This window comes from Zonotrichia leucophrys, chromosome 26 (genome assembly GCF_028769735.1).
Source record: "Zonotrichia leucophrys gambelii isolate GWCS_2022_RI chromosome 26, RI_Zleu_2.0, whole genome shotgun sequence".
In the NCBI taxonomy this organism is placed as follows: Eukaryota; Metazoa; Chordata; class Aves; order Passeriformes; family Passerellidae; genus Zonotrichia; species Zonotrichia leucophrys.
The window spans coordinates 1,383,547-1,410,639 of NC_088195.1; the positions used below are offsets into that span (position 1 = coordinate 1,383,547).

At 62.4% G+C, this 27,093-nt stretch overlaps 3 protein-coding genes across 10 annotated transcripts; 1 reads left to right on the forward strand and 2 right to left on the reverse strand.

Moving 5' to 3' along the window:
- Positions 1 to 340: 340 nt before the first annotated feature.
- SMPD2 (sphingomyelin phosphodiesterase 2) lies at positions 341 to 4,921 on the forward strand. Of its 6 annotated transcripts, none has more exons than XM_064733330.1 (11): positions 341 to 402; positions 1,552 to 1,654; positions 2,065 to 2,161; positions 2,238 to 2,314; positions 2,568 to 2,661; positions 2,751 to 2,840; positions 3,171 to 3,253; positions 3,449 to 3,581; positions 3,653 to 3,757; positions 3,834 to 3,990; positions 4,187 to 4,921. In XM_064733330.1, exons 2-11 carry the CDS (start codon positions 1,605 to 1,607, stop codon positions 4,528 to 4,530), a joined length of 1,230 nt encoding a protein of 409 aa, XP_064589400.1. In that variant the 5' UTR covers positions 341 to 402; positions 1,552 to 1,604; the 3' UTR covers positions 4,531 to 4,921. The 6 variants fall into 6 exon arrangements, with proteins under 6 accessions (XP_064589400.1, XP_064589405.1, XP_064589404.1 ...); XM_064733335.1 differs by having other exon boundaries at positions 352 to 402; positions 1,591 to 1,654; positions 4,187 to 4,915; XM_064733334.1 differs by having other exon boundaries at positions 372 to 465; positions 1,591 to 1,654; positions 4,187 to 4,915.
- MICAL1 (microtubule associated monooxygenase, calponin and LIM domain containing 1) lies at positions 4,917 to 18,566 on the reverse strand. 3 transcript variants are annotated; one of them, XM_064733322.1, is made up of 26 exons: positions 17,736 to 18,566; positions 13,717 to 13,932; positions 13,362 to 13,640; positions 12,166 to 12,373; positions 11,976 to 12,083; positions 11,754 to 11,852; positions 11,521 to 11,676; positions 11,216 to 11,316; positions 10,701 to 10,958; positions 10,157 to 10,272; positions 9,943 to 10,069; positions 9,612 to 9,690; positions 9,100 to 9,250; positions 8,841 to 9,028; positions 8,650 to 8,756; positions 8,520 to 8,570; positions 8,356 to 8,433; positions 7,855 to 8,029; positions 7,679 to 7,761; positions 7,105 to 7,570; positions 6,902 to 6,987; positions 6,667 to 6,765; positions 6,460 to 6,553; positions 6,284 to 6,383; positions 6,113 to 6,186; positions 4,917 to 6,023 (listed from the first exon to the last, which is right to left on the reverse strand). In XM_064733322.1, the coding sequence occupies exons 3-26, from the start codon at positions 13,620 to 13,622 to the stop codon at positions 5,893 to 5,895; spliced, it is 3,396 nt and encodes a 1,131-aa protein (XP_064589392.1). In that variant the 5' UTR covers positions 13,623 to 13,640; positions 13,717 to 13,932; positions 17,736 to 18,566; the 3' UTR covers positions 4,917 to 5,892. The 3 variants fall into 3 exon arrangements, with proteins under 3 accessions (XP_064589392.1, XP_064589391.1, XP_064589393.1); XM_064733321.1 differs by having other exon boundaries at positions 17,093 to 18,566; XM_064733323.1 differs by lacking the exon at positions 8,356 to 8,433 and having other exon boundaries at positions 17,093 to 18,566.
- Positions 18,567 to 18,598: 32 nt separating this feature from the next.
- Positions 18,599 to 25,521, reverse strand: LOC135458268 (inositol 1,4,5-triphosphate receptor associated 2-like). Its single transcript, XM_064733336.1, has 15 exons — positions 25,297 to 25,521; positions 24,525 to 24,669; positions 23,723 to 23,769; positions 23,278 to 23,366; positions 23,069 to 23,138; positions 22,705 to 22,780; positions 22,457 to 22,484; positions 21,720 to 21,860; positions 21,486 to 21,617; positions 20,525 to 20,672; positions 20,006 to 20,058; positions 19,461 to 19,511; positions 19,259 to 19,337; positions 19,055 to 19,168; positions 18,599 to 18,738 (listed from the first exon to the last, which is right to left on the reverse strand). Exons 2-14 carry the CDS (start codon positions 24,647 to 24,649, stop codon positions 19,131 to 19,133), a joined length of 1,077 nt encoding a protein of 358 aa, XP_064589406.1. The 5' UTR covers positions 24,650 to 24,669; positions 25,297 to 25,521; the 3' UTR covers positions 18,599 to 18,738; positions 19,055 to 19,130.
- Between the last annotated feature and the right edge of the window lie 1,572 nt (positions 25,522 to 27,093).

A 27,093-nucleotide genomic window follows, 5' to 3' on the forward strand; every position in this document is an offset into this window, starting at 1 on the left:
CCCTGGGGTCAGGAACAACTTTTGTGGGGTCGCAGGGTGACAGAGGGGTTGGTGTGTCCCACCATCCCTCCAAGCGCTGCTCGCGGTGTCGGTACTCACATCCCATCCTACACTCGGGGACACACACGCGTTCCACCACTGCCCGCTTTCTCCATTATCCCTCTCACACCTCGCTATTTCTCCCGCACCCCGCTATCCCCCCGCACGCCCGGCGCGCCCCGTTACACCCATCACACCCCGTTACACCCACCACACCCGCCGGGGGTTCCCTCCGCCCTTCTCGGCCCCATTCACCCCCCCTCGGCCCCGGGCTCCGGCCCCGGTCCTGCCCCTTCCGCCCCGCTCCGCTGCCTGCCGGGACGCGTAGTCCCGCGGCCCCGCGCCGCTCCCGGCCCGCCGCAGGTCCGCTCCCGGTCCGGCTTCCCCCTGCCCCGCCGCTCCCGGCCCCGCCGATCGCTGCTCCAGGTCCCGCTTCCCCCGGCCCCGCTCCCCCCGGCCCCGCTGCTCCCGGTTCCGCTACCCCCGGTCTCACTCCCCCCGATCCCGCTTCCCCCGGCCCCGCTGCTCCCGATCCCGCTGCTCCCGGTCCCGACGCTCCCGGTTCCGTTGCTCCCGACCCCGCTGCTCCCAGTCCCTCTCCGCCTGTTGCTCCGCCGCTCCCGGCCCCGCTGCTCCTGCAGTTCCGATCCTCCCTTTGCTCCGCTCCTCCGGTTACCCCCCTGCCGCCCCCGCTCATCCTGCGGCGCCGCTCCTCCTGTTCCGCTCTCCCGTTTTCCCGCTCCCGTCCCCCCTCTCCCCTTTCCTGGCTCTCCTGTTTCCCCTCTCTCCCGTTTCCCCGCTCCCGTTTTCCCGCTCCACCTGTTGCCGCTGTCCCGCTCCCGTCCCTCGGGGATCTGGGGCCGCCCCCGGGCGCTCAGGCTCGGTGGAAGCCGCCAGCGTTAATTAGCGCGGCTCAGGAACGGGATGATCCCGCCGGGGCAGGCAGAGCCTGGCTGCCCGCACCGGCATCCCGCAGCTCCGGGGCTGCTCTTTTTAGCTCCTAAACCGGAAACTGGGACAATCGCACGGGGTCAGGCAGGGGGGAAGCGGAGCTGGCGGAGAGCTGGGGCTGCTCGGGAGCCGCTGGCTCCGCCGGGGTTGGGGGTCCCGGAAAGGATCCGTGGGTTTCCCGACGGGGAGGTGTGTGACGGTGCCCCATGGCCGTGCCTCGCAGCCCCACTTTGAAACCAGGATAAAAGTCCATCCTGGAACACAACTCGCTGAAAGGCAGAGGGGTTGAGCCCTGTAGCCCACCCCTGGCCCACCCAGCCACTGGGTGTAGGGTGACACGGGCGGTTTGGGTACATGGATCCCTGTACAGGGTCACTTTAGGGTTTGGAGTGATCCTTGTGTGCAGGAAAGGTGAATGGCCTGGAGTACCCCGAGCACTTTTCCTTCCTTCCTGGCCTTTGCCCTGGCTCAGCCCTTCCGCCTTCCCAGCCTGGCTCCTTGGCTCTGTCCTGCAGCCTGCCCTGGCTCCTGGGGGCTGCCACTCCTACCCGCTCCCTGCAGGTGCCCCCTGTGCCTGGCACTGCCCACTGACCCCCACAGACCCCCGACAAGCCATGGAGGGAGAGCCCACCCTGCGCCTCCGGATCTTCAACCTCAACTGCTGGTGAGTCCCGACTTTGCCAGGCTGTGTGGGGGGAGATGGGGAGGGGTCCCACCTTGGGGTCACCTTCGTGTCCCCTTCATTTTGGGCTCACACCACACTCCCAGCCCCAGAGGATCATGAGGTGCTTGGCTGGGTATTGCCTCCTGTCCCTTCTGTGCTTGTTAGCCCCAGAAAAACCCCACATTTGCACCCCAAGCAAGGATGAGCTGCCTCAATCCTGCAGGCAGGAGAAGCTGTCCCCAAACAGCCTCCCTACATCTTGTCCCCATGTCCTTCCATCCTTCCCATGTGCATTCTGCTTCTGCTGGCACTGCAGCCCTGTTTCTCTCCCTCATTTTGGGTCACAATGGTCCCCAGGAGCCCCCTGGCCCTGTCCCCAGCAGGCTTTGACTGTCACCCCTCTGTGGCAGGGCCATCCGCTACCTGAGCAAGCGGCGGCAGCAGCGCGTGCGGCTCATCGGGGACACGCTGCGCCAGGAGGGCTTCGACCTGGTGCTGCTGCAGGAGGTGAGGGCAGTTTGTGTCCCCTTCCCAGCCTGGGAGGTGGCCATGGCTGTTCTCAGCCCGTCCCTCTGTCCTCCAGGTGTGGAGCGAGCAGGACTACAGTGAGCTGAAGGCAAAACTAGCGGGCTCTTATCCCTTCTCCCATTACTTCCGCAGGTGAGAAGGGCAAGCTCAGTCTGGGGGGCAGTGCAAGGCTGTGCCATGTCCTCGGGGTTTGCCACTTGCAGAGACCACTGCAGGTCCTTTAGGTCACCTCCTGTAGCTGTGGGAGACCCCATGCCTGGGCAGGGGGGTGCTCACAGGAGCACACATGGATCCAGGCACCCAGGGAGTCCTCCTGGCCCAGGGTTAGGGCGAGGCAGAGGTTTTGGGAGCCACATCTCCTCACTGTGCTTTCTCCCTCCCACAGCGGGGTGATCGGCAGCGGCCTCTGCGTCTTCTCCAGGTTCCCCATCCTGGACACGCTCCTCTATCAGTACTCACTGAACGGGTACCCTTACATGGTAGGTGGGCTTGGGGGGCATGTGGCACCATGGTGTCCATCCCCACAGAGCCTCAGTAGCCCTGACCTGTTCCTCCTCCCCTTGGGCAGCTCCAGCACGGGGACTGGTTCTGCGGCAAGTCCGTCGGTCTCGTTGTTATGAAGATCTCAGGGATCATCTTCAATGTCTACGTCACCCATGTGAGCAGTCCAGGGAGGAACCCAGCATGGGGGGAACAGTGGGGAGGAGGGCAATGAGTGGCCATACCCCTGTTTTACTGTTCCCCTGCTTTAACCCTGCTCTCCACCCTCTGCCCTGTTATATGCACTGATTTAATAAAATATTGCTCAGGGCAGAGGGCAAGGTCCCATAACCTGGATTTGCACTGAGGTGAGCTCCAGGCTCACCCAGTGGGGGTGACATAAAGACAGAGGTGTTGGCAGGGACTGTTTGGAGGGGCTGGGTGGGTTTGCAGAGAGCAGGGCAGGAGTCAGAGCCCCTTTGCCCCTTTGCTTTCCCTCTCTCTTCAGCTGCACGCCGAGTACTGCCGGGACAAGGACGCCTACCTGCCCCACCGGCTGGTGCAGGCCTGGGAGCTGGCTCAGTTCATCAGGTGAGCAGCTGTGGGGTGTCCCCTGCAGGCCTCCAGGACACGTGTGGTCACCCCTCTCCCTGGGGCTTGCACTGCAGAGAGCTCCCATTGCACCAGTGCCAGTCAGGAATAAGGTGGAGGAGCACTGGGCAGGTCCCAGTCACTCCAGTGGGGGCCAGGCAGGGCAGGGAAGGACAGCCACCCCTGTCCCCACAGACACACCTCAAAGGCAGCAGATGTGGTGCTGCTGGGAGGGGACCTGAACATGCACCCTGAAGATGTGGGCATCCGGCTGCTGCGTGGCTGGACGGGGCTGCAGGACGCCTTTGCTGAGGCCATGCGCTTTGAGGTGAGCTCAGGGGCTCAGAGGGGTCCCAGGGCACACCAAGAGCCCCCAACTCACCCAGGCTTCTATCTCAGGGCTGTAAGAACGGCTGCACCCTTGTCCCTGACAACTGCTTCACTGACAAGTCAGAGCTGCTGCCCTTCCCACTGGGCATCCGCATTGACTACATCCTCTACAAGGTAACAGGGGTGTCTGCCCACCAGCTGGGAGTGCTGGGGGGAGGCACTGCTGTGACCCCCTTGTCCCCTCACCCAGGCCATCTCCAGCTTCACGGTCAAGTGTGAAGAGCTGAAGACCACGACGGGGCGAGCCCCAGGCACGGACATCCCCTTCTCAGACCATGAAGCTGTGATGGCAACACTGCACATCCAGAGGCAGGGGCAGCCTGCAGGTGCCACCCTTGGCACACCTGGTGAGTCGGGGAGGTGCTGCCAGCATCCACTCTGTGCCGGGGGGCTGGTGGATGGACTGGCGGGGTTGGACGGAGCTCTTTGGGGATGTTGCCCCTTGTGGAGGGCTGCAGAGCAGTGGGGATGGGGAGAAGGATATGGGGAGGGTCTAGGGCTGGTATATGGAGTCCCACCCTGCTGATGGCCCTGTCCCCACAGACCCAGCCCTGGCAGATGTGGTGGCAGAGGCGCGGGCAGAGGTGGGCGCGGGGCTGCAGGCGGCGCGGCAGCAGCGCTACTCCTCGGGCAGGATGGCCGTGCTGGCCCTGCTGCTGCTGCTGCTCCAGGCCGCAGCTGCCCTGGCCACTCTGGCCGGGCTGGGCGCAGAGCAGCCCTTCCCCAAGCTCTCCTTCTGCCTGCTGGCCTTCCTCGCCCTCGGCGTCCTCGTCCTCGCCACCGGTCTCCACCTGTTTCACACCATGGAGGTGAAGATGCTGCACGGCACCGAGGACCAGATGTGGATGATGCTGAGGGCCCTGCAGGAGCGTCCCAGTGAGGGCTGAGCTGGGGCTCTGGGTGTCCCACAGTGTCCCCTTGGCCACACCATGTCCCCTTTTTCATCCTTGTTTTTAGCTGACTTCGGGTCTTAGGCCAGCAGCACTGCAGCCAATGCAGTAGTGCAGGTTTGGCACCTGCCTCTGGGGGAAATTAAGGTTTTTGGGGTGGATTTATTGCATTGACCCCTGTGAGAACCACAATGGAGGCAGATTTTTATTGCTGTCTTTTTAAATACACTATTTTGTACACGGAGGGACCCACTGGCCTGGCTGGAAGGCTTGAGGCACTGAGGCTCCCCTTGCCTGGGGTGGCCTCAAAGTTTACACTGGTGGCTGTTCTGGCAACCAGTCCTAACTGATGGAAAATAAAGGCAATATTTTAACTTTTGGCACCTGATCAGGGGGGCTTTATTTGAAGGGAAGGGGTTTGCAGCAGGATTTTAGGGCTGGTACAAGCACAGGGAGGGCTGGAGGAGGTGCTGAGGGAAGTGGCAGGATGAGGGCTGAGCACAGGGTGAGGGCTAAGAGAGGAACCTGAGACCCCCATCCCAACACATCTGGGCTGCCATGAGCACCATTTGGCCTCAAAGGCAACAGCCAGGGACTGCAGGGTCATCTGAGGTCTGTGCAAAGGCCAGTATGGCACTGCCAGGCAGAAGAAACCCCAAAGGGGCAAGGAGGGCACCGCCACTGGTGTCCCTTGTCCTCGGTGTTAGTGTTGGCCCTGAGCACAATTCCCATAGGAATTCCAGCACAAAAAGCCCTTCCCTGGCCCAAGGGGCTCGTGGTAGAGTTCTGACCTTGGTTTCCTGCAGCAGCTGGGGACAGCATGGACGTGGCATCCAAAAGCAGTGGTGCAGAGCAGCCCAGTCTGTCTGTCACTGGTCCCAGTTTGTACAGGCAGATGTCCCTTGAGATGGACAGTCCAGACTGGGATGGATGCCCTCAGCTGGGAAGGATGTCCCAGGGTGGCTTTGAGGGATCATTCCTGAAGGTGCACATATGGCATCTGTCTCTGGTGGCCAGTCACCTCCTTGCTGCTGGGAGCCACCACAGCCCCCTTTTGCAGTCCCCTGAGAGTTTTCCAGCCAGCACAAGGCAAAGGCACTCCAGCCATGCACAGGAACACCCTCTCAGCACCCCAGGGCTGAGTGCTGCTCGGTGTCTCCTCACATGGGCATCCTCCAGCGGCTCTGGTCCCTCCGTGACAGACTTTGGCAAGCAGGGAGCTGGATTTGCTGTGGCAGCTGCTGGCACCTGGGGCATCGCCACCTCCAGAGGTAGCTCAGGGTGGTGCCCAGCCCAGGACTCACTCACTCACACTCTGCTGGTCCCCAGGGAGCACTGGTGGCCCCGGGGCCGTGCGGGTCAAGCGCGGAGCTCACTGAGCCGCTTCTCCTCCTGCAGCTGGATGAGGATGTTCCGCTTGTTCACCACCTCCACCAGCTGCTTCAGGATCTCCTGCTCAGCCTTCTCATCCTCAGGCGTCTTCAGGGCATCTGTGGGTGCAGGGGGCCGGAGTAGAGCTGGGAAGGCCACAAGCCCTGACCTGCTCCCTGCACCGTGCAAAAGGAGTGATGGCACTCACCCTCCTTGTTCATGTAGCTCCGGAGCTTCTCGTCGAGCTGGCACTGCTGCTCCTCCAGCTTCAACTCCTGCACCCTGTGGGGAGGAAGAGGGTGTGCTGGGCACTGAATTTGCAGGGGATTGGGGTGAGCTGAGCCCCCACACCCGCCAGGGAGCATCCCCCAAGCCTCACGCGATCATGAGGTCCGACTCCTCGCTCATCAGGTTGTTCTTCTTCTGTACCAGGTACAGCAGCTGGTTTGTCCACTGTGTGTGCTGGTCAGCCAGGCTGTCTGCAGGACAGGGGATGGTCAGCAGGGTGCAGACCCCCCCTGCAGGGTCACAGTGCTCTGCCCACCCTGGCTTTACCATTCTCATCCCGGAGCAGCTTCTCCAGCTTGGTGCCCTGCTGCTCCAGCTCCCGGAACGTCACCTCGATCTCCTCCAGCCGCCTCTGGATGGCCTGTGAGGGAAGGGCAGCACTCCCCTGCAGGCCAGCACCTGCCAGCAGCAGCAGGACAGAGGGGACAGGGTGCAGTGCCAAGCTGGGGACGTGGCTGTCCCCTCTGGGGTTACCTGGGCTCTGCAGAACCTCTTCATCTGGGACTCCCTGGTCCGGCGGGCCAAGGTGCGCTTCCAGGTGGGGAATTTCTCCTCTTCCCGGGGGTCTGGGTACTGTGAAAGGACGGTGGCATGGGCAGGGGGGTCAGTCCCTGCAGCAGGCACCTCCTGCCTTGACAGCCACAGCTGAGCCAGACTTCTGTGAGAGGAGCAAGAGCCCCAGCTACCATCACCTGGGGAAAATCCTCACCAAGTCTTTCACGATGCCAAGGCCTTTGTCCTCCTCCTCTTTCTCCTCCTCTTCCTCCCCCTCCTCGCTGTCACTGTCCTCCAAATCTGCCCAAGAAAAAGCTGTTTCAGGCTGGTTCCTCATGAGCAAGACGTGGGATACAGCAGGGTCCTGCAGGGACTGAGAGCTCTGCTCACCTGGAGACTCCAGTTTGTACCACCTACCTTTCTCCATGTCAATTTTCTCCTCCTCCTCCTCCTCCTCCTTCCAGGCGCCTTGTCCCTGCCGCAGGGCAGGGAGGGCCTCGGGTGCTGCTGGGAGCCTCAGACGGGCTGGCTTCAGTGGAGGCTCGGGCTCAGCTTCACTGGTGAGGTTCAGCGTGGACAGACTGAGCTTCTCCAGCGGTGTGAGGGTGATCTTCCTCCTGCCCCCACTCTCCTCACCCTCCTCTTTTGCTCCTTGGGGCTCCGCTCTGGGAACCTCCTCTTCCCTCACATCCTCCCCAGGCTGTGCCAGCAGCTCCTGCTCCTCCTCCGTGTCACCAGCATCTGCAGTGTCCTCAGCGTCCCCAGGCTCTTCCCCAGCCTGTGGGGCTGCTGGAGTGGGCTGCAGAGGGCTGGGTGCCCACTCCATGGGGGACACACACGACGTTCCAGCATCAGAGGGCGCGTGGGCAGCAGCATCAGCATCCTGCAGCAGAGCCAGAGCAAGGGGCGATGCAGCACAGGGCCACACCCAGCCACCCCCCTCAACATTCTGCCTTTCCCCCAGCACCTCCAGGGATTCAGGGTGATTTACCCCATCGGGCAGCGCCGAAGCCTCATCCCGGGGCAGGTCCATGCTGGCTGGATGGGGGTAGTGCAGCGAGCAGTAAAAATTACCTGGGAGGGAGGGGATGGGGGGTGAACTCATGACAACCTGCGAGGTGGAGAAGCCGCTCCCCAAGCATCCCCCGTCCCCAGGAGCTGCCTCACCATCCTCCTCGTCGAAGGCGTAGTCGCCCAGGCGCAGCGTGGCCCCGCAGCGCCGGCACTGGAAGCAGCCGCGGTGGAAGAAGCGTCCCTCGGCGCTGGCTCGCTCCACGATGTACACACGGCGCCCGCAGAAGTAGCAGGCGTCGCTGTTCTCCCCTGTCCTGTCCCTCGGCGGCTGCGGGGGCACAGCACAGGCGGGGCTGGCACCGGGGGCCTGGCACCCACCGTGCCCCGTGGCCGTGCCAGCAGCCATGGGGGCGCAGGGCAGGGCTGTGCCCCTCTCTCAGCGCCGGCTGCTGGGATGGCTGAGGGAGCGGCAAGCCTCGGCTCTGGAAAACCAGTTGGGTCAGGAAAGAGGCAGGGAGGAGCTGGGAACCTGTGGGCGTTTGCTTGTGCAGCTCTGTGCCAGCCCTTGGCTCGGCCCTGCCAGCCACCGGTGCCCTCCCGGTGCCCCCCTGCCCTGAGCTGGAGCCTCCATCCCAAGGGGACACAAGGACCAACCTGCCCTGGCTCCATGCCGGTGGCGTGTGGCAGCTCGTGGGCACTGTCCGGAGTGTCTCCATCCAGCCCCGTGTCCAGCTACAAGTGACCCAAGGGCAGGGTCAGCCCCCCACTGTCCCCCCAGGCCAGCTGCACCCAGCAGAGCCCCCCTGGGGCAGCCCCACCTCAGCGTCCCTGCGGCTCCTCTTGGCCTCGCTGTCCTTCTGGGCACCGTCCTGCAAACCCACAGGGGTGGTTGGGGTGGGGATGTGGTGGGTTTGGTGTGCCAGGAGGGTCTGGGTGGGGGTCCCTCACCTGGCTACGTTTGTGTGCCAGGTTCCGGCTCTTCTGCAGCTTGCTGAGGAAGAGGATGGCCCCTCGTGTGCCAGGGGGAGACAGTGGCTTCTTGCTGACCTCCGCCTCTGCACAGGACATGGCCATTTTTGTGGGACCCAGCCAGCCCCAGTGCAGCTCAAAATGAGAAAAATCCCCCCAAAATTTCGCACCTGGAGAGGTCCCAAAAATTTGGTAGAAGTGGCTGAGGTAGGTGATGAGGTCCAGGCAGTCAGGCTCTGTCAGGGTGGCCATCTCAGCACTGGAGAGGACAGGCTGGATGCCCAGCTCCTGCTCTGCTACGTCCAGCAACATCTGGTGGGTCTGAATGGCATCCTGGGGGTCCACGGAGTCAAAGTCCCTGTGGGGAGACATGGCTGCATCAGGGTGGGCCCTGCAGGGTGGAGGGTCCTGGGGGCTCCGGGCACTCACACCAGGTCGGGGCGGAAGCGGTGGATGAGGGCACAGAGGGCCAAGCCACTGGTCCAGGAGGTGCTGAAGTTGGTCACGGCCACGCCGGGGTATCCAGCCGTGCTGGCCTGGCACCAGCTCAGCAGCTCTTCACACACAGCTCCAGGGGCCACTGGGGAGGCACAGACAGGGGACATCCCCCCAGTCCACCTCCCGCCTTAGACTCCGTGCTTTAAGGGGAAAGGGATACCATGGGAGCAACCTGAGACATCCCCTGTCCCCCCACAAGTCTCAATAACTATGTTGGGAAAGCATCTGTCAATATTTCATCATCTGGGCAGCCTGGAGGGGCACAGCCTCCTTCCCATAAGGCAGCAGGGTCCCCACATGGGCCACAAGCAGAGGGGATAGAACTCATTGGTGTCACCAGGACAGGCCAGGGAGAAAGAAACAAGGATGTGGAGGAAAATCAGGGCAGTGGCCACGTGGGCATGGGCTGCTGGGAGGGATGGGGCAGGAGTGGTTGCTCCTACCGGTGCTGAGCCTGGCGTCACTCTTCCTCTTCCCATGGTGGTCCACCTCCACCATGCCCACCAGGTAGAGGTCCCTGACCTGCCAATGGGGACATGTGGTGGGTCACAACCTGTACAGAGCCAATGACACCACGCAGGGAGGTGGGACACCTGGACATCCCCCCCAAACCCTCCAGAACCCTCCACCTTCCATAATGCATTCAATGTCCTGTGGGCTAATAGCTTCAGTCTCACACCCTTTGGGGACAGGGCACTGGGTAAATTAGTGCCACCCTGACAGCCAGGGAGGCTGGGCTGGCTGGCTGTCCCATGGCAGGACCTGGCCAGGTACCTGGCTGGCTTTGATGGCCTGCAGGTTGATGTTGGGGTAGCGCGTGGCCGGGTCGATGCTGTACTGGCTGACGTTCTTGTGGGTGTTGTCCGGGGATGTCTGCGAGAGGCGCTGGTAGATGCTCTCCCTGGGTGCAGGGGACAGGGCTGGCGTCACTGCTGCCACCCTGCCGTGCTCCAGAGCCAGCCCAGAGGGATGGGGACACTACACTCACCTCTCAGCCAGCACCTCCAGAGGAGGTGTCCCCGCCGCCCAGCGCCGCACCATCCACGCCGCGTCAAAGGCAGCGAGGAAACCCCTGGCCACGCCGGTGCCCAGCGGCCAGAAGGGCTGCAAAGGGAAAAGCAGAGCTGGAACATGGAATAACTCCATGGAACTGGAGTTGCATGGCTGGTCTGGGCAGCTGGGAGGAGCTGGGAGCTGCCAGGCTTGGCCAGGGATGAAAGAGGGAGCGGCGGCAGGACGCGCACGGACAGGAGGGGTGGCCGTCACCATCTGCTCCCCAGCCAGCACAGCTCCATTGGGGAGGGGCTGGGCTGCTCCTCCAGCCTGAACGAACCCCAAATCTCCTCTGGGGATGGAGAAGGGGATAACCTCCCCAAAACTACTGCTGGGAGTCTGCCCAAGGATGGAGTGCACTGGGCAGCTGGGATGAGAAGCACTTAGGGAGGGGAAATACATTGCAAACAATGCAAGGAGAGAGAAACGCAGGGAGAGGGAAATGGGGGCGTGAGGGGGGCTGCAGGGGAGGCTCTCACCTCCACCAGGCAGTCGCCCACCAGCCCCAGGAGCACTCGGCTCCCGTTGTGCTCCCGCACCAGCGCCGCGTTCTCCGAGCGCGTCATGCACGTGAAGTCGAACATGTCAACGTCCGGCAGGTCCCGGTGGTTGAGGGCAAACTCCAGTTCGGGCAGGCAGTAGTTGGTGGAGAAGTTGGCAGCTTCTTTGGCATAGCTAAGGAGGGCATCCCTGTTCACGTTGTCTGGGGCCAGGAGGCTCTCAATGTCTGCTTTGTCCTGCGGGGATGGGGTGAAGCTGAGTGGGATGAGGGAGGTGATGTTGGTCCCTCAGCCTGGGAGCACCCAGCTCCAGGCTGCAGCTGTGCCACTGCGCTCTCAGTATCCTGGAAGGATTTTTCCTGTGGCACAGGCAACAGCTGCTGCAGCCCCTACCACTCCAGAGGTGTGCAGTAAAACCAGCATCCACAATTTGCATCCCACTTTCAAGCTGCCCAGTGCTGCGGGATCCCAGGGCCACATCCTGCCCTCCTCACCTGAAGGATGACCCCCTTCGTGAGCAGGCTTTGCTTCTTGGCCGTCATGACGAAATAGTGAGTGTCATCCTTGTAGTACACGATGTTCTCCAGGTCGATGCCTGGTGATAGGGAAGGGGCTGAGCCAGGGCCATGGGGTGTCCCAGCACTGGCTCAGACACCAAATGTCCCCTGCAATGGGGTACCACGTGGGGCCACGCACCCCATTACTGGGGACATCGTGGGGCTGAGCCTCCAGCTCCCTCAGGAGGGTCAGGAGCCCCCAACACCCCACATGTGGAGGTTGGGACCATGGGACCACTGACCCGTTTTGTTGTAGAGGTTCTGGAAGAACTTCTGGTTGTAGATTCGGGCCACGCCGCTGATCTCAGCCACCTCCACCTCGGCCCGGCTGTGGCGGTTGATGAAGTTGGTGGTGATGCCAATGGCCAACTTCCCACGCGTCTCCTTCCTCTTGAACCCTGCAGGAGGGCAGAGGTGTGAGCCCCCACCCAGCCCCCCACATTGCTCCCGGGGCTGCAGGGACACCCGTGGTCACCTTCAGGGACAAATTTGCCACCGCCAGCTGAGATGAGGACGTCGAACTCGTAGTGGCTGAGGGGAGAGGAGCTGGGCTGCAGCACGGCCTGCCAGCCACCTGCAGGGAGAGGGGTGGTCATCAGCGTCCACAGACAAAGGGCTGCATCTCATTCACCCCAAAAAGGCACAGCAGGGCAACTGGGGGGCTCAGAGTGGCCACCCACCCTGCAGAGTCACATACCTGCCTTTCCCTTGGGGGGAACAAGGTCCTCAAACCTCACATTGATGTGCACCTCCACCCCCAGCAGCAAAGCCACCTTCAGCAGGATCAGCTGCAGCTGCCGGATACCTGGGAGGGGAGGGAGACCCTCAGGGCTGCACCCCTGACTGCTGGGACCCCCCACATGCAGCCTGGTGCCCCCCACACTCACTGATGTGGTCCAGCGTGCCCGTGCAGAAGCGCCCGTAGAACTTCTTGGCGCCGAGCGCGCGCAGGTCGTGGATGGTGAAGGGCCAGAGGTGCAGGACGTTGTTGCGGGAGAAGGAGTCGCGCTTCTCCAGCAGCACCACGCGGGCTCCCAGCAGAGCCAGCTCGATGGCTGCCCGCAGCCCGCAGGGGCCAGCGCCCACCACCAGGCACTGCAGGGCACGGCACGGGCAGTGAGGGGTGGGCAGCACAAAACAGGGTGTGGGTGAACCCCCAAAACAGGGTTTGGGTGAACCCCAGCACAGCATGGCCAGTGAAAGGGGTGAGAAGCCTTAAACAGGGTTTGGGTGAACCCCCAAAAGAGGGTGTGGGTGAACGCCAGCACGGCATAGCCAGTGAAGGAGGTGGGCAACCCAAAAACGGTTATGGGTGAACCCCCAAAACAGGGTTTGGGTGAACCCCACGAGGCACTGCCATTGAAAGGGGTGGGCAGCCCCAAAATAGGGTGTGGATGAATGCCAGCACAGCACGGCCAGTGAGGGGGTGGGCAGCCCAAATCAGGGTGTGGGTGAACCCCAGCATGGCCAGTGAAGGAGTGGGCAGCCCCAAAACAGGGTTTGGGTGACCCAAAGGCAGCACCTCCCCACCTGCTGGGTCAGGATCTGGCCCTCCTCAGGATTCCCCTGATTGTCCCTGCAAAGTGGGGTGCCCCCCACCCCCTGGACCTTGCCTTCACCCAGGGCAATGGCAGCAATTAAAGCATGGGGTGAGATAAGGTGCAGCTCTGTGCAGCCCTGGTTGGGTTTGGTCTGCTGAGAGCTTCTGCACAGGGCTGGGACAATGGGGCACAGCAATGAGCCATCATCTGTGGGACAGGGAACAGATATCCCCTACTTGGGATGCTCCTATCTCCCAGAAAGGCCTTGTCAGCTCCCTCAGCCCTGCCATGGGATGTCCCCAGTGAGAGCAGCTGGGAGGCGGAAGCACGCTGCTGGCTGGGTGGCACTAAGGTGGCACCGTGCCATGGGGAGCTGGCAGTGCTAATTAACATCCTGTCCCATTAAACTCCATCAACCTCCCGCCTGGCACATCCTGCATCCTCCTGGGATGAGAGCCAGAGTGTCCCAGGGGATGTTCTCACCCCAGACAAGGACAGTGGGCACAGAGAGACCCAAACCCCCCATCCCACACCCCGCTTACCTTGGTGCCAGCACAGGCTGTGCCCTGGTCGTAGTCCTTGTGCCCAGCTTTCTTATCCAGCTTGCTCCACAGGGCCTTGGCATTCCAGTAGTTGAGGGCAGCCTTGAGGCCGTGGTAGAGCTGCAGCCCCGTGCCCTGCACGCCCAGCTGCTGGCACAGCTCCAGGAAGGAGCCCAGCACCTCCTGGCACTGCCCGGCTCTCAGGAACCTCTCAAAGATGGCATGGGCAGGGTTGCCCGGCTCCTCGGCTGGCACACTCATCCCGTGTCACCCAGAGGCCTGGCAGAGGGACAGCAGAGGTCAGCAGGGAGGGGACCCTCCTGCATCCCCACCCCAAACACATCCCATGCCACACCTGGTGTCTCAGTGCCAGGATTGCCAGCTGCAGGTGCTGTTGGGTGGTGATGGCACTGTCAAAACTGGCACTTGGTGATGGAACTGTCCCCGGATGCTGCACCCAGAGAGCCACGGTGTCACCTTGTCACCGCACCCAGAGTGCCACGGTGGCCTCAGGGCAGGGGACGGGGCAGGCAGGGGCTGCAGTGAGCGGCTTCCTCCATGCAGCGGATACCTGCAAGAGCCAAGAGCAGAGGGAGCTGTTTTGGAGCAAAGATACCACTTCCTTCCTCCACAGCCCTGCCTTCACTCCGGGGGGATGGGAGGGAGCTCCTGGCTTCAGGAATCAGCCCCACAGCTGCTGCAGAAAGCAGCAGGAGCAGCCCTGGGGCTGGGGCTGGAATGGGGTGACCTTTTCCCCCACCTCCCCTTCCACCACTCCTGGAGAGGGTGGGAGCAGATTAGCACAGAGGAAGCACCGGTGAGAAAATCAAATAAAAGTCAAATCACCCTACAAGCAGCCCCATCATGCCACAGAAGCTGTGGGAGGAGGGATGCGGCACATTCCCTCCCAAAACCCCCTGGCATCTCCCAGGGTACCTGTTCTTGCATCTCTCTCCCACTCCCAGCACTGCCCTGACCACCGTCCTCTGCCCTCTGTCTTGCCAGCCCGAACACCAAAAGCAAAATTTTGCCTTTTCCAGCCACTGTGGCCAAGCCCAGGGCTGTGAAGGTTCCCCCAGCCCAGCACACACACGGTGCTGCCAAGGAGGATGTGCAGGAAAAGCTCGGCAAGAGGCAGAGCTCCACCTTTGACCCGCAGCTCTTTGCCCTCTCGCCCTGAGCGCCATCCTGGGCACGTGGCAGCGCCCGGGGCCACTCTGCAGTGGGCAAGGATGTCATGAATAAATCAGGCAGCCCGCAGGAGGAAGGAGTTACTTAAGAACTTAAATTTTGTCCGGAAAGGCCGAATTCTAGCTGGATTTCTGGTTCAGCCTCACTCCGGGCTTTCCCGACACCAGAACGTGCCTTGCAAAGCAGTTCTGCAGGTCACCTTCCCTCCATTCCCTTCTGCAGGTCACCTTCCCTTCCAGCATCGCGCTCAGGAAATCCGGGCACGTTAACCCCTTCCTTCCTGGGCAGACAGGAAGGCACCCGGCGGGGGCTGGCACACAGCAGAGTGGCAGGGACAGGGGACACGGCCTGTGCATTCCTGACAAGCCTGAGGACAGATTTCTGCTCTTCCCCTGGGTGCTGCTAGTGAGACAGGATGAGCCTGGGGAAACTGAGGCAGCGCTGAGAAATTCCCCAGAGAGTTTGCAGTGCTCTCACCCATCCTTGTGCTACTGCAGCAGTGCCCTGTGCAGATGGGTTGTCCTCCAGCAGCTCCAGTCCCTGCACTGGCACCTGCCAAGGTCACCACACATCAACCCCAGGGAGCATCTCCAGCAGCCCCTGGCTCTGGGAAAAGCCCATCCCGGCCTTGAGTCCCCCTGGCCACGGTGCCAGGGGCACTTGGTGCCTGGGAAAGCTCTGCAGCCCCTACGCCTTGGCAGGCAGGCTCAGGGGAGGCAGAACAACAAGCCTTGTGTTACACGGTTTCCTACAGAAAGGATTATCCTGCCAGCGCTCTGGCACGCTCAAACCCCCTCCACAACTGCAGGCAAGGTCAGAAACTCCTAGGAAAGCTCAGTTCCTGCGGGCTGGATACAAAACCCCAGCTTTGAGCCCACAAAGGCTGGCGGCAGGGGAGGAGGGCACAGCCTGTGCTCTGCTCCTGCCATCAAAGCCTCTTGCATTTCTTCCCTTCACGCTGTTCCTGCAAGCAGGGGGAGGAGGGGGGGCTGCAGCCAGCCCTGACTCATCTCATGTCAGCTGTGGTTGGCTGCAGAAGTGTCTGTGGGGACTTCACCCGGCTCTGGACATGGGGAGCACCCCTGGAGCAGGGACCCCCATCCCACCCTGCGGGTCAGGGTCTCCCTCTGGCCCTGCCAGGAGCAGCAGCCCCTTGGGACAGGGTGGGGAAAGTGCTTGGGAGCTCACGTGGCTGCCAGGCACATGGAAATACATTGGGAAAGGACACAGCTCCAGAGCTGATGGAAGCTGGGAGGATTTTCAGCAGATTGCCTCAATGCTGCTGCTGCTGTGCTGGCTCCCAGTGTGGATGGGTTGTCCTGGGTTTGGGATCCAGGTCCCAGCATGGACAGGGCTGTCCTGGGTTTGGGATCCAGGTCCCAGCATGGATGGGCTGTCCCAAGTTTGGGATCCAGCTCCCAGCACAGATGGGCTGTCCTGGATTTGGGACCCAAACCTCCTGAGCTGGGCTGGACCCCAGGAGAGCCCCTCCAGTGAAAGGCCAGGGGCAGGATGGAGGGTTTCTTGTGACCACCCCACAGCTTGCCAAAGCCCTTGCTTTTAACTACCAGCTGAGCTGGGAGGGTGTCAGGAAGGGGTGAAGGCACTGGGAGCTCTTACAAACATTATTGTGCTAAGGAGAAATATCCCAGGCGTGGGACTGGGCAGGGAGACCACCCCTGCCTTGGTTTGGGTGGGTTTTAATCCTCGGAGGGAGGGAAAAAAATCCCTGTCAGCTCCTGTGGTGTGAGGCAGGGCTGTGGGTGCATGAGCACACCCTAACCCTAACCCTCTGCAAGGGCCCAGCATGGAGCTGTGGGGAGAAGGGCTGAGGAGAGGGGACAAACCTGCACTAAGTTTTGCCAGGGATCCACACACCACAGCCTGGGCACAGACAACACTTGGGGAGAAGCAAACTTGCCCCCCTATTTGTGCTGCTCAGCCTGTTCCCCTGCCCAGCATCAGCCCACGGAAGGACCTGCCTCTTGCAGCTGAATTTTGGTAAAAAGAGGAAGTCTGGTCACGGCCAGGTTTCACACCCCACACATCATTTTCCTCTTCGTACTTCTCCTCTACCCCAAAGCACATCTGCGGCAGAGACATCTCCGTGATGATGCACGGAGCATCCCTCCTGGATCTTAGCAAAGCTCTTCCCCACCCTTCTCATCACCGGAGGAGGAGGAGGAGGAGCAGGCGCTGCTCTCTTTCCCCTTTGTCCCGAGGGCAGCGCAGGTCAGGGGCTGGAGGGGAACAGCAGCGAGGATGGAGCAGGGGAGAGGCTGCGGGGAGGAGGCACCGGAGAAAAAGCGCTACCGTGCCCCGGAGCGTCCCGGGGACGAGCAGGACACTGGTTCGGGGTCTGAGCCCTGCCCAGCACGGCAGAATCGCCGCTCGGTGTTGTCAGCCCCGTTTTGTCAGCGATGCTCGCAGCGGGGAGCGGCACCGGGGATGCCGGCACCGAGCGGGGGCACACGGGGAGCAGCAGAGCCCCGACCTCCCCACGCCCAGGGATGCTCTGCCCATCCTCACCCTCCACTCACCTCCACGGGGGGAAACTGAGGCACGGCCCGGGCGTGGGGAGGGACCGGAGCTGGGCGCAGCCGGGCGATAGCGAGCAGGAAACGAGCTCTCCGTCTGCCAGCAGCAGCTGCCGGCCGGCCCGGCCCTCCTCCCTCTCCTTTGCCCTCCCCTCCTCGGCCTTCCCCTCCCCTCGGCCGCCCGACCGACCCTCCCCCGCGGCCGGGGGCACCGGGCCGGGCGGTGCCGGGGAGGGGCGGCCCCGGGCCCCTCTTTGTGCCGCTGCAGGGTTGGCACCGGGAGGTTCGGGGCAGCGGGACGGGCGGCACAGCGCAACCCCAGCTGGGGTTTTTTTTTGTATTTTACGGTGAGAAAGCAGACTTTTCGCCAAGCAAGCAAAAAGCAAGCCCTCCGGTGATGAAGGCAAACCCCTTCACTCCCTTCCCACTGTGCTGCTGCCCCGGCCAGGAGGGTGCTGGGGACACCGTGGGGCGCTGGGGACACCAGGGGGGTGCTGGGGACACCAGGGGGGTGCTGGGGACACCGGAGGACCGGGGGCGGGGTTGGGGGGACCCACCCAGTGCCAGCTCCGGACCCCCACAGCTCGCATGGAAACTTCTGGGGTTGCGTTTCCCGAGTGGGAATGGCCCCAGAGGGTGAAGGTACCTTGGGCAGCCCCCGGGGTGACCGATGTCGCTGCTGGCCGGCGCTTTTTGGGGTGTCTGTTGTCCTCGGGGCGCTGCCGGACACTTGCGGGGTGCCGGGCCGGGTGTCACGGCCAGGGGGGCTGTGACGCACGGGGACAGCTCGCCACGAGGCTGTGCCGGTGACTCAGGGACACGGGGACAGGGGCGTGGGTCACATCGGTCACCCTGAGTCACCCACAGCCAGCAGGGTGAGCACCTCCATCCGTGCCCTCCGAGCCCTTCCTGGGGATCCCGGAGCTGAACCCCCACCATGGAGCTCGGCCGGGCTGGGCTGGTCCCCGCAAAGCCGCTGGGTCCGGGGGCAGTGGAACCCACCCGTGTGAGGCTGGGGCGGACACGGAAACGCGGCGTGTGTGTCGGAAAGAGCTCCCTCTGTTTGTGAGCCCTTGTGGTGCCGCTGATCGCTGATCTGCGCCTTCCAGCCCAGCAGAAAAGGAGCAATAATGTGAATTACAGCCGGGGCTGAGGGCGTGTGGTGGCACTGAGGGACACGGCTGTAAAGCAAACCGGGCTGTCCCCAGCGCAGGGGATGTGTGGGAGCACATCTGCACCCCTTGGTGTGCTGAGAACAGGCAACTCACGGCATCAGTGAGAGCTGCTGCAGCCCCCTGAGCCCTTCATGGCTACATGGAGATGCCAACCCTACCTTAGATCCTACCACAGCTCCTGCCTTAGATCCTAGCCCCTGCTCCGCCATTACAATTCCCCCGTTTTTCCTCCCATTTTATTATTCTAGGGGTTTGCTGTGTTGGGACGTGGGGAAGGAGCAGAGATGGCTCTCAGCTCCCCCTCCCTGGTCCAGCTAGGCCTTGGGTGATGCTGCAGGCTGCAGCCTCTGCAGCTCCAGGATGCGGACGAGGAGGAGGAAGGCGATGCTCAGCAGAAGCAGCCAGAAGAAAACCCAGTAGTGCTGTGGGAGGAAGAGCCATGGACGCCACAGCTCCTCTGCAGAGCCCTTGGACCTGGGGAGAAGGTGACCAGGGACATTTGTCATCTGTGGGAGAGAGCAAATCCCACCTCCACCCCAGCTGGGGACAAGGAGGATGTTTAACTCAGCCCCAAAACTCCCTGGCAAACCTTTTACAAGCCCAAGTGAACAAGCCTGAGGAGGGCATGGGCAAAACTGAGCCCTGGTGGGGCTGAGCTGAGGCAGCCAAACAACACCCCAGCTTTTCACCCCTAAACCCCCCATCCCCTGCCCAAGTTTTGGCCACTTGGGGAGCACAGAGAGGCCAGCAGCCATGGGGGGATGCTGGGCACACCCAGGGTGCTGCTCACGTCAGCCCAAGCTGCTCTGGCTCCTCGTTCCCTGTGCTGGATCCTCTGCCCTCTGCCTCTGCCACCTGCTTCCCAGTCACGGCGCTGTGCTGGCCCTGTGGCTCCAGCTCACTCCTGGGGAGGGAGAGGATGGGTCAGTGCTGTGCCACATGGGGACACCTGGATCAGCTGTGCCAGGGCTGCCCAGCCACCCAGCGCAGTTACCTGGGGGTGCTGGGCCAGCGCTGGGCACCCTCTGGCTCCAGGTCACCTGCTGGGGCTGCTCGGCTCTCAGGGCTGGCACCTGGCTGGGCACACAAGGGGGGAGCATCAGTGGGGACACAGAGCCCCAGTGGCACCCAGGCTGGGGACACAGAGCCCCAGTGGCACCCAGGCCTCTGGCTGTCCCCACCCCACACGTCCTTACCAGGAGCTGCTTGGGGATGACGGCGATGCTGACCCTGCGGCGGGCAGACCCCTGAAACAGAGGGGGTGAGGGTGAGCTCTGTGCGGCTGCTTCTCACCTCCTCATTCCCCATCACCTCCCCAGCATGGGTAAGGGACACCATGGGACACTGGCAGCTCCCCCTGGAGCTGAGGGGAAGCTGGAAAGCCAGGGAAGGTCAAAGCCAAGAGGTTTGTGCCTGTCATTATTGCTGCTGGGGCTGCCTGACCCCCTGCCCTGCCTCTGGATCAGTGTGGGATTCAAGGAGGTGCTAAAGAACAGCCTGCAATGGAAGAAGGATCTGCCCAAGATCTCTTGCACAGGCAGCCCTCAGCTTGCTGGGCATCCTGTCTGCCTACCAACAGCTCTCTGAAGCTGCATTCTGCTTCATCCCAGCAGATCTTCCCTGCAGCAAGCAGCTGGCTGCAGTGGCATTGTTTGGGGACAAGGGGGTGTGTGGGGACAGTCAGTTGAGGGAGGGCAGCAGGGCATGGGCAGGCAGTGGCTCCTGAACTGGGACCAGTTACCTGCTGGAAAGTTCTCTTCAGGGGGTGAGGTCTCAGCCGTGGCTCCACATCATCTGAGAGCAGAGAGAAGCTGCCTTACATCATCCCCCAGCACAAGGATGGGGCTGATGCACAGACAGACAGACACACACACACAAAGCTGTCCTGGCCGTGTGCTCTGTGCTTGGCACAGGTGGTGCCCAGGGAAGGGGACACAGTGGCACCTGTGGGGTTTGGTGCTCAGGAACAGAGTCCTTTTTGTGCATGGGCCCCCCTGCCCTGCATTCCCAGCTGGGTTATGGCTCTGTGGCCACCAGCACCTGCTGCCACACTGATCTGCTGTCCCAGTGTCCCCTCACAAGTGGCCCCAGCTGTTCCCTTCACTGCCCCATCAGCTGCTCCCCCCAGCACTCCTCAGCTCACAGCACCCCTGGCTCTGCAGTGCGGGGTCACACTGCCCCAAAGAGGGGCTGGGGGCCAAGTGCTGCAGGTTTGCAGTGTGCCAGCCATGCCCAGCCCCGGGGGCAGAGCCCACCTCACCCTGGCTCTCTGCCAGCTGCCGGTTGCGGGAGTTCTGCTGGATCAGGCGCTTCATCTCCTCCAGCTCCGCGTGCTCCCGCTGGTGGTGCCGCTTCAGGTTCTCCACGTGCTGCACCATCACCTCTGCTGCCCGGCTCATCCTGGCCTCCTGCAGCCAGCCAGGATGGGGATCAGGGCTCCTAAACCTCCACAGGAGCCAGCTCTGCCAGTGCCTCCCCGTCCTGGGAGTCCTTCCTATCTCCCCTGTAATCCTTACCATTATCTAAGAAATTTAGGATTACCTAAACTGAAGGTCTTCAAAGCCTTAAACAAGAGTTAAAAACCCTTTTAGTTTCTGCTAAAGTCCACAGGCCATTACTCTGCATCCCCTAAATGCAACTTAGGTGCTTTCATTGAGCTAGGACCTTCCATTTACTGGACAGATGGGCTTTGATCCCATGATAGTTAACAGTTGTATGCCCTAACCAACAGGGCTCTGCCTAAGGCTCCAGTACACAGGGAGTGCCAGGGAGAGACACATATTAAACATTTCCAAATATAAGCGAGCTTGGAGAACCCATTTAAGCTGTTTTACAATGTTGAAAGAGTCAGAGAAGGATGCAGAAAGTTCACAAAGTCCCTCTCCCAGCCCAGGGTGAAGGGACTGTCCCGGTGCCCATGGACACGCAGATTTAGGACAGAAGGAGAATTTTTTTGTCCCGGACAAGAAATTCAGGAGAGATCTAGGGGGACAGAGAGCTGCTTGAAGCCCCACGTGCCTGTGCAAAGCCTTGGCCAAGGTGCATCCCCTTCCCACTCCCAGGGGTGGGTGGATGGATCCCTTGCACCCTGCTAAGCACAAAAGTGAGGTCAAGAACTGTGAGGAGGAGGAACAAACCCCAGCAAGCCCAGGGATGAGGCTTCACCATCCCCAAGCCCATCTGTAGCACCTCCATCGCTCCCACACTGGGCTGTGACACACCTGGTGCACAGCCCCCAGCTTCTCTGCAGCACTGGTTGCCCTCTCCACAGCTGCTGCCAGCACGGCCAGGTTGTGCTGCAGCTGCTCCAGCGTCTCCTTGCAGCCTGCACTGGCACAGGATCGGCCCAGCCTCTGTGGGGGGAAGGATGGAGCTGCTGGAGCTGCCACTGTGAGCTCTCCACACCCCTCTGGGGCTGGGTGACGTGCCAGCCCCCTGCCCTGGTGCCCACCTACCTCCAGGGCAGCCCGGCACTGCCCCAGCTCCTCCTGGATGTTTTCCTCCGCTGCATCCCGTGCCCGTCTCTCCACCTGCACCCGCTGCTGCAGGGTGAACACGTCGCAGCGAAAAGCCAGGGCCAGGTGGGCAAAGGCTGCCTGCAGGGTGACAGGTGGGACACAGGGGCAGAAGCAAAGCCACCAGGGCCACGTGCAGCTGTCCCCAAGGCACAGACAGACCTCCCAGCATGCCAGCATCAGGGCAGTGAAGATAATCAGCCCTTGCCTTGCCCCAGCACCCTTAGGCTGCTGCAAGTGGGGACAGTCCCCAGGGAGATGCAGCTGATAACGCCCCCCAGCAGCTGATAACGATCCTGAGCCCTCCTGGCAAGAGCACAGCCGGGCAGACGCCAGCCCTGCCCGCCCTCGCTGGGTCCTGGCTGGTGGCTGAGCCTGACTCAGCCCTGGCACTCGCAGGGAAATGATTTTTATTAGCGAGGCTCCCGGGCCAAGGGCGCCCTTCAGCAGCTGCAGAGCACTCTGTGGGATTGCTGGGCACGCAGAGGACACGCTCATGGAAACGCAGCTGCCTCCAAGTGCCAAAAGCATCTCTGGGAAAGGGTTTGGGAGGTGGCTGCCAGGGCCCTGCGGTGCCTGAGGGAGCAGGGCACAGCCATGGCACAGTGAGCCAGCACGGTGTCCCCATCCTGGTGTCCCCTTTCCCCAGCCCACCCAGGGCCCCCAGCAGCCCTCACCTCCAGATCCTGCTCGGTCAGAGCCACCCTGCAGAAAGAGAATTGCTGTCAGGGATGAGGGCTGCAGGCTGAAAATGCCCTTGCCCTGCTCCCAGGGGTGCCAGCCACCCTGAGAAGGGGGAAGGCAAGTGTCCATTGTGTGGGCAGCAGCTCTTGTGCAATGGAAAAGGAGGGAAATCCAATCTCTGAGCCCTGCTGTGCCCTGGGACCCCCCTGCCCTGAGGGATGCAGGTGCTCCCTGCTCTTACCTGTGCAAGCCAAGCCTGTCCAGCACTGAGAGCTCACTGGGGAGGCTCAGCAGCGGCTCCTCCAGGGTTTCTGCATCTGCAGGAAGGCAGTGGGGCCACAGGAGACCACACATGAGGGCTTTCCCTGGGCCTTCCCTCCTCCCTCTGCCCTCCTGTCCTGGCAGGGGGTGCTGCCCATGCTTTGGAACCCTCCCAATCCTTCCCCCAGCATCAGGGGGGCTCTGGCTCCCCCCAGGCCATCTCCCCTTGCCCATGTCCCCACCAGGGGAGATGAATTCCATCAGAACACGTTCCCATGCTCATCCCCAGCTACTCCAAACCTCCCCCAAAGGGGGCCCAGCTGGGATGTGGGATGGGGACTCACCCTCACCTCCTTTAGTGCTGTCACTGTCCCCAGGGTGCACAGGCTGCTCCTGCCCGGCCCTGCCCGGCTCCTGAGAGGCACAAAGGGGATGCTGGGGCAAAGCTCTCTGCACAGCACCCCAGAGGAGCAGCACAGAGGGGCTGGGGCCTGCCTGAGCCCGAGGTACCAGGCAGGGTCTGTCCCCAGCTGTCCCCTCCCCTCCATCTCACCTGGCTGGTTTGCTCCACGCTCTGCTCACTCCTGGCCAAATCCAAATCCAAATCCCCACCTGGCTGTCCCTGGGCACTGCTCATCCTGCCTGGGGACAGAAAGGAGCTGGGCAGCAGGGACCCCTCCCAGCCTGACACCACCTCAGGAGAGACCCCCAAAACTGCCACTGGCACTTCTGCAGCCTGCAGGCTGCCAAGGGACTGCCAGGCACCCCCCAAAATATCCCTGTGGGACTCAGGGAGCTGGAGCCAAGCTGGGCCAGGGCAGGGGAGGAGGGCAATGGATGCAGTGCAGAGGGTGGGGTACAGCTGGTGAGGCAAACCCAGGGGATGGGGGTGGGCTTGGGGTCCCAGGGGGTTGCAGGCAGGTGCTGCCAGGCCAGGGGAACCCTCCTGCTGCTGGTGGAAACCCCACCCTTGTGAGCCCATCCCAGGCTGCCCTTACCTTCATCCGGAGACGGGGGGAGCCCGGGGAGCTCAGCCTGCTGCTCCCTGCGGAGGGAATCCCGGCTAAGCCCTGGAGGAACTCAGGAGGCATCGGCAGCATCCCACCCCCCCTGCTCCCCCCTGGGGCTGCTCCGGACCTGGCTCCTTCCCGAGCATCCTCCACTGCTCCTACCGCCGCCGGGGCCGTTTCCAGCCAGCAATGAGTCACCAACAGCCACTGCCGTACTCAGCACGGCTTTTTGCCTTTTTTTTCTTTTTTTTTTTTTTTTTTTTTTTTGCTCCGGCTGTGAGCCGGTCCCTTCCAGCACCACAACAAACACAGCCAGACCCCAGCCAGGCACCACCTCACAGCACCCAATGGGCAAGGCAGGCACCCCTAAAAGAGCACTGGGACAGTTTATCACCCCAAAACCCTGTCCTGGGTGCCAGGAGGTCTGGCAGCTCTGCAGCATCCCTGCTCGGTGATGCTGGGGGACACCAGGGAGGGCAGGGCACGGGGGTTGGTGTGCACAGAGCCCTCTGGAGCCCAGCACCAACTGGGAGAGGGTTTGAACCCAGCTGGGAGAGGGTTTGAGCCCAACTGGGAGAGTCTGAACTCAACTGGGAGAGGGTTTGACCCCCAGACTTCTCCCCCCGGCTCTGGAAAGGGCTGCAGCAGAGCTTCTCCCTCTCCTCCTGGCGAGCCTGAGAGCAGGAGAAGGAGCCGCCGTGCCACAAGGATGCTCAGTGCCCCTTGCCTGGCACTGCCATGGCTGTGCCATCCTCGCCACCGTCTCCGGGGGAGTTTTTAGCGCACGTACCTCCGCGGCGAGGGGCTGGGCCGGCCGCTCGCCCGGTGCCGCTGCCGCCGCCGCCGCCCCGGGGCCGGTCCCTGTCCCTCCTCCTCCTCCCCCTGTCCCGCCGAGCTCCCTCCGAGCGGCTTCATCGGGCTCCAGGAGAGCTCACCTATGGGAGAGACCCGCATTAGCCGGCGCAGGCGGAGAACGCCGCTAAATGTTGTATTTTTAAAGCGTTTTCTCACCCAGCAGGAGCTCCGAGCTGCTCTGCTTAACTGTGGGAAAAGAGGTGGGGAGGGCGACTGGGATTGGGGAGGGGGCTGAGGGGTTTGGGCGGGCAAGGAGCGAGGAAAAGAAGAAATTCAATTCAATACAAGAGGGGGGACTGCCCTGCTGCCACCCCCATTTCCTTCCCCCAGGGCAATCCTCATTTTGGGGTTTGTGGTGTGGGTCAGGTTCATGGAGGGGAATGGATTTGCAGCAACCCCTGCTCTCCAGGCTGCAGACCTGGAGTCTCTGTCCCTGACAGCCCCCGAGCTCCCCGAGAGACAAATATTAAACATTTCCAAACATAAGGGAGCTTGGAGAACCCATCTAAGCTGTTTTACAGTGTTTAAAGAATCAGAGAAGGACGCAGGAATTTCACAAAGTCCCTCTCCCAACCCAGGGTTGAAGGGACTGTCCCGGTGCCCATGGACTTGCAGATTTGGGACAGAAGGAGGATTTTTTTGTCCAGGACAAGAAATTCAGGAGAGATCTAGGGGGACAGAGAGCTGCTTGAAGTGCGCGTCCAAACCTCGGCCCAGCTCAGCATCACCCGGTGCCCGCTCAGCTCTGGTGAAGGTGTAAAAAGCAGCGCTTGGCACCTTTCAAAGCCAGCCCGTTTCACACCTATACAGCGGGAATTATCGCTGATAACTCCTCCCAGGGGCTCGGGGTGGGATCACCCAAACTCATCACACCAGAGCGCTCCGGAGGGCCGGTCCCGGCTGCAGAGCGCTCAATCCATCACAGCTGCGGCAGCCCCTGCCGGCTGCGGCTTCCCCACAGGCACCCGCTCCTTATCTCTGTGTTCCAGATGGAAAAGATAACGAGCAGACACCCGCTCCTTATCTCTGTGTTCCAGATGGAAAAGATAACGAGACACACGGCTGGTGTAGCACCAGGAACCCCCCGAGAAGCCGGAGCGGGCTCTCCCTCAGCCCGAACGCTCCCGGGACATCGTTACCTGCCTGAGCTCCTCCCGAGCAGCGCAGGGAGATGCTGGCGCCCGGCTCGGAGCCCGCACTCGGCCCTGTCCGTGCTCCGGGGCTCCCGCGGGGCAGAGCAGCCGCATCTGCGGCGCTCGGAGCGGCCGGGGCCGAGCCCGAGCACAGAAGGCCTTTAAAGGAGATGCATGAGAGCGCCGGGAGCTCCCCGCGCCGGCCGGGGCGGGCAGCGGGGCTGCAGGTGGCCGGGGAAGCGCTGCCAGGTCCCGCACCCGCTCCGGGAGGCGACAGAGCCGGGGGAGAGCAGGAGCGATCCCTCCTGTGACACTGTGACCGCGGAGCTGAGCCCCAGCATCCCCCTGGCAGCAGGGTCAGGTGGGGATCCCCTGTGCTTTCATGGGGGGCTCAGCCCCAGAATAAACCGGGATGGCTGATGAGGAGCCCCTGCAGGCAGCCGGGACAGATGGGGGTCCCGTGTGCTTTATTGGTCCAGACCAGAATAAACCAGACGCTGATCAGGAACCTGCAGCAGTGGAACAGCCAGGACAGATGGGGATCCCCTGTGCTTTCATGGGGACCCCAGCACCAGAATAAACCGGGATGGCTGATGAGGAGCCCCTGCAGGCAGGGTGGGGGCAGCCAGGACAGATGGGGGTCCCGTGTGCTTTCATGGGGACCCAGCACCCTATGGCTGATAAGGAGCCCGAGCAGGCAGCCGGGACAGTTGGGGATCCCCCCGTGCTTTCATGGGGACCCCAGCACCAGAATAAACCAGAACGGCTGATGAGGAGCCCCTGCAAGCAGGGTGGGAACAGCCAGGACAGTTGGGGATCCCCCCGTGCTTTTATTGGGGTCCCAGCACCAGAATAATCCAGAACGGCTGATGAGGAGCCCCTGCAGCCCCTGGCTCGGTGATGCTGCCCAGGACCCCCGTTCCTCCCGCCCCTCTCAGCAGCCCCACCATCCCCCCAGTGCTCCAACCCCTTTGCTCAGATCCTAAAGCCGCTTTCTTTCCTCCCCTAATGAGCTTACAGCGGCTCGGGCTCCACCTTCAGCAGCTGCTGCTGCCCCCCATGCCCAGGGACCCCTCACTTTGGGGGCTGCAGACCCTCCAGCCCTGCAAACAGCATCTCCAGTGCCCGACAGGCTGTGCCCAGGCTGTGCCCAGGCTGTGCCAGAGCGAGAGCAGCCCCAGGGGTGACAAACCGGGGGGAGTGGAGGTGGGACACCCTCACAGAGACCCCCAGCTGGCACATCAGTGCCCTCTGCCCGGTGTCCTGGCATCCCAGGGCTGCTCCGTGGGACACACAGACACAGGGGCACAGCCCAGGGTCCCTGGATGTCCTCTCTGTCCCCTCCCACAGCCAGGAGGGCAATGCCCTGTT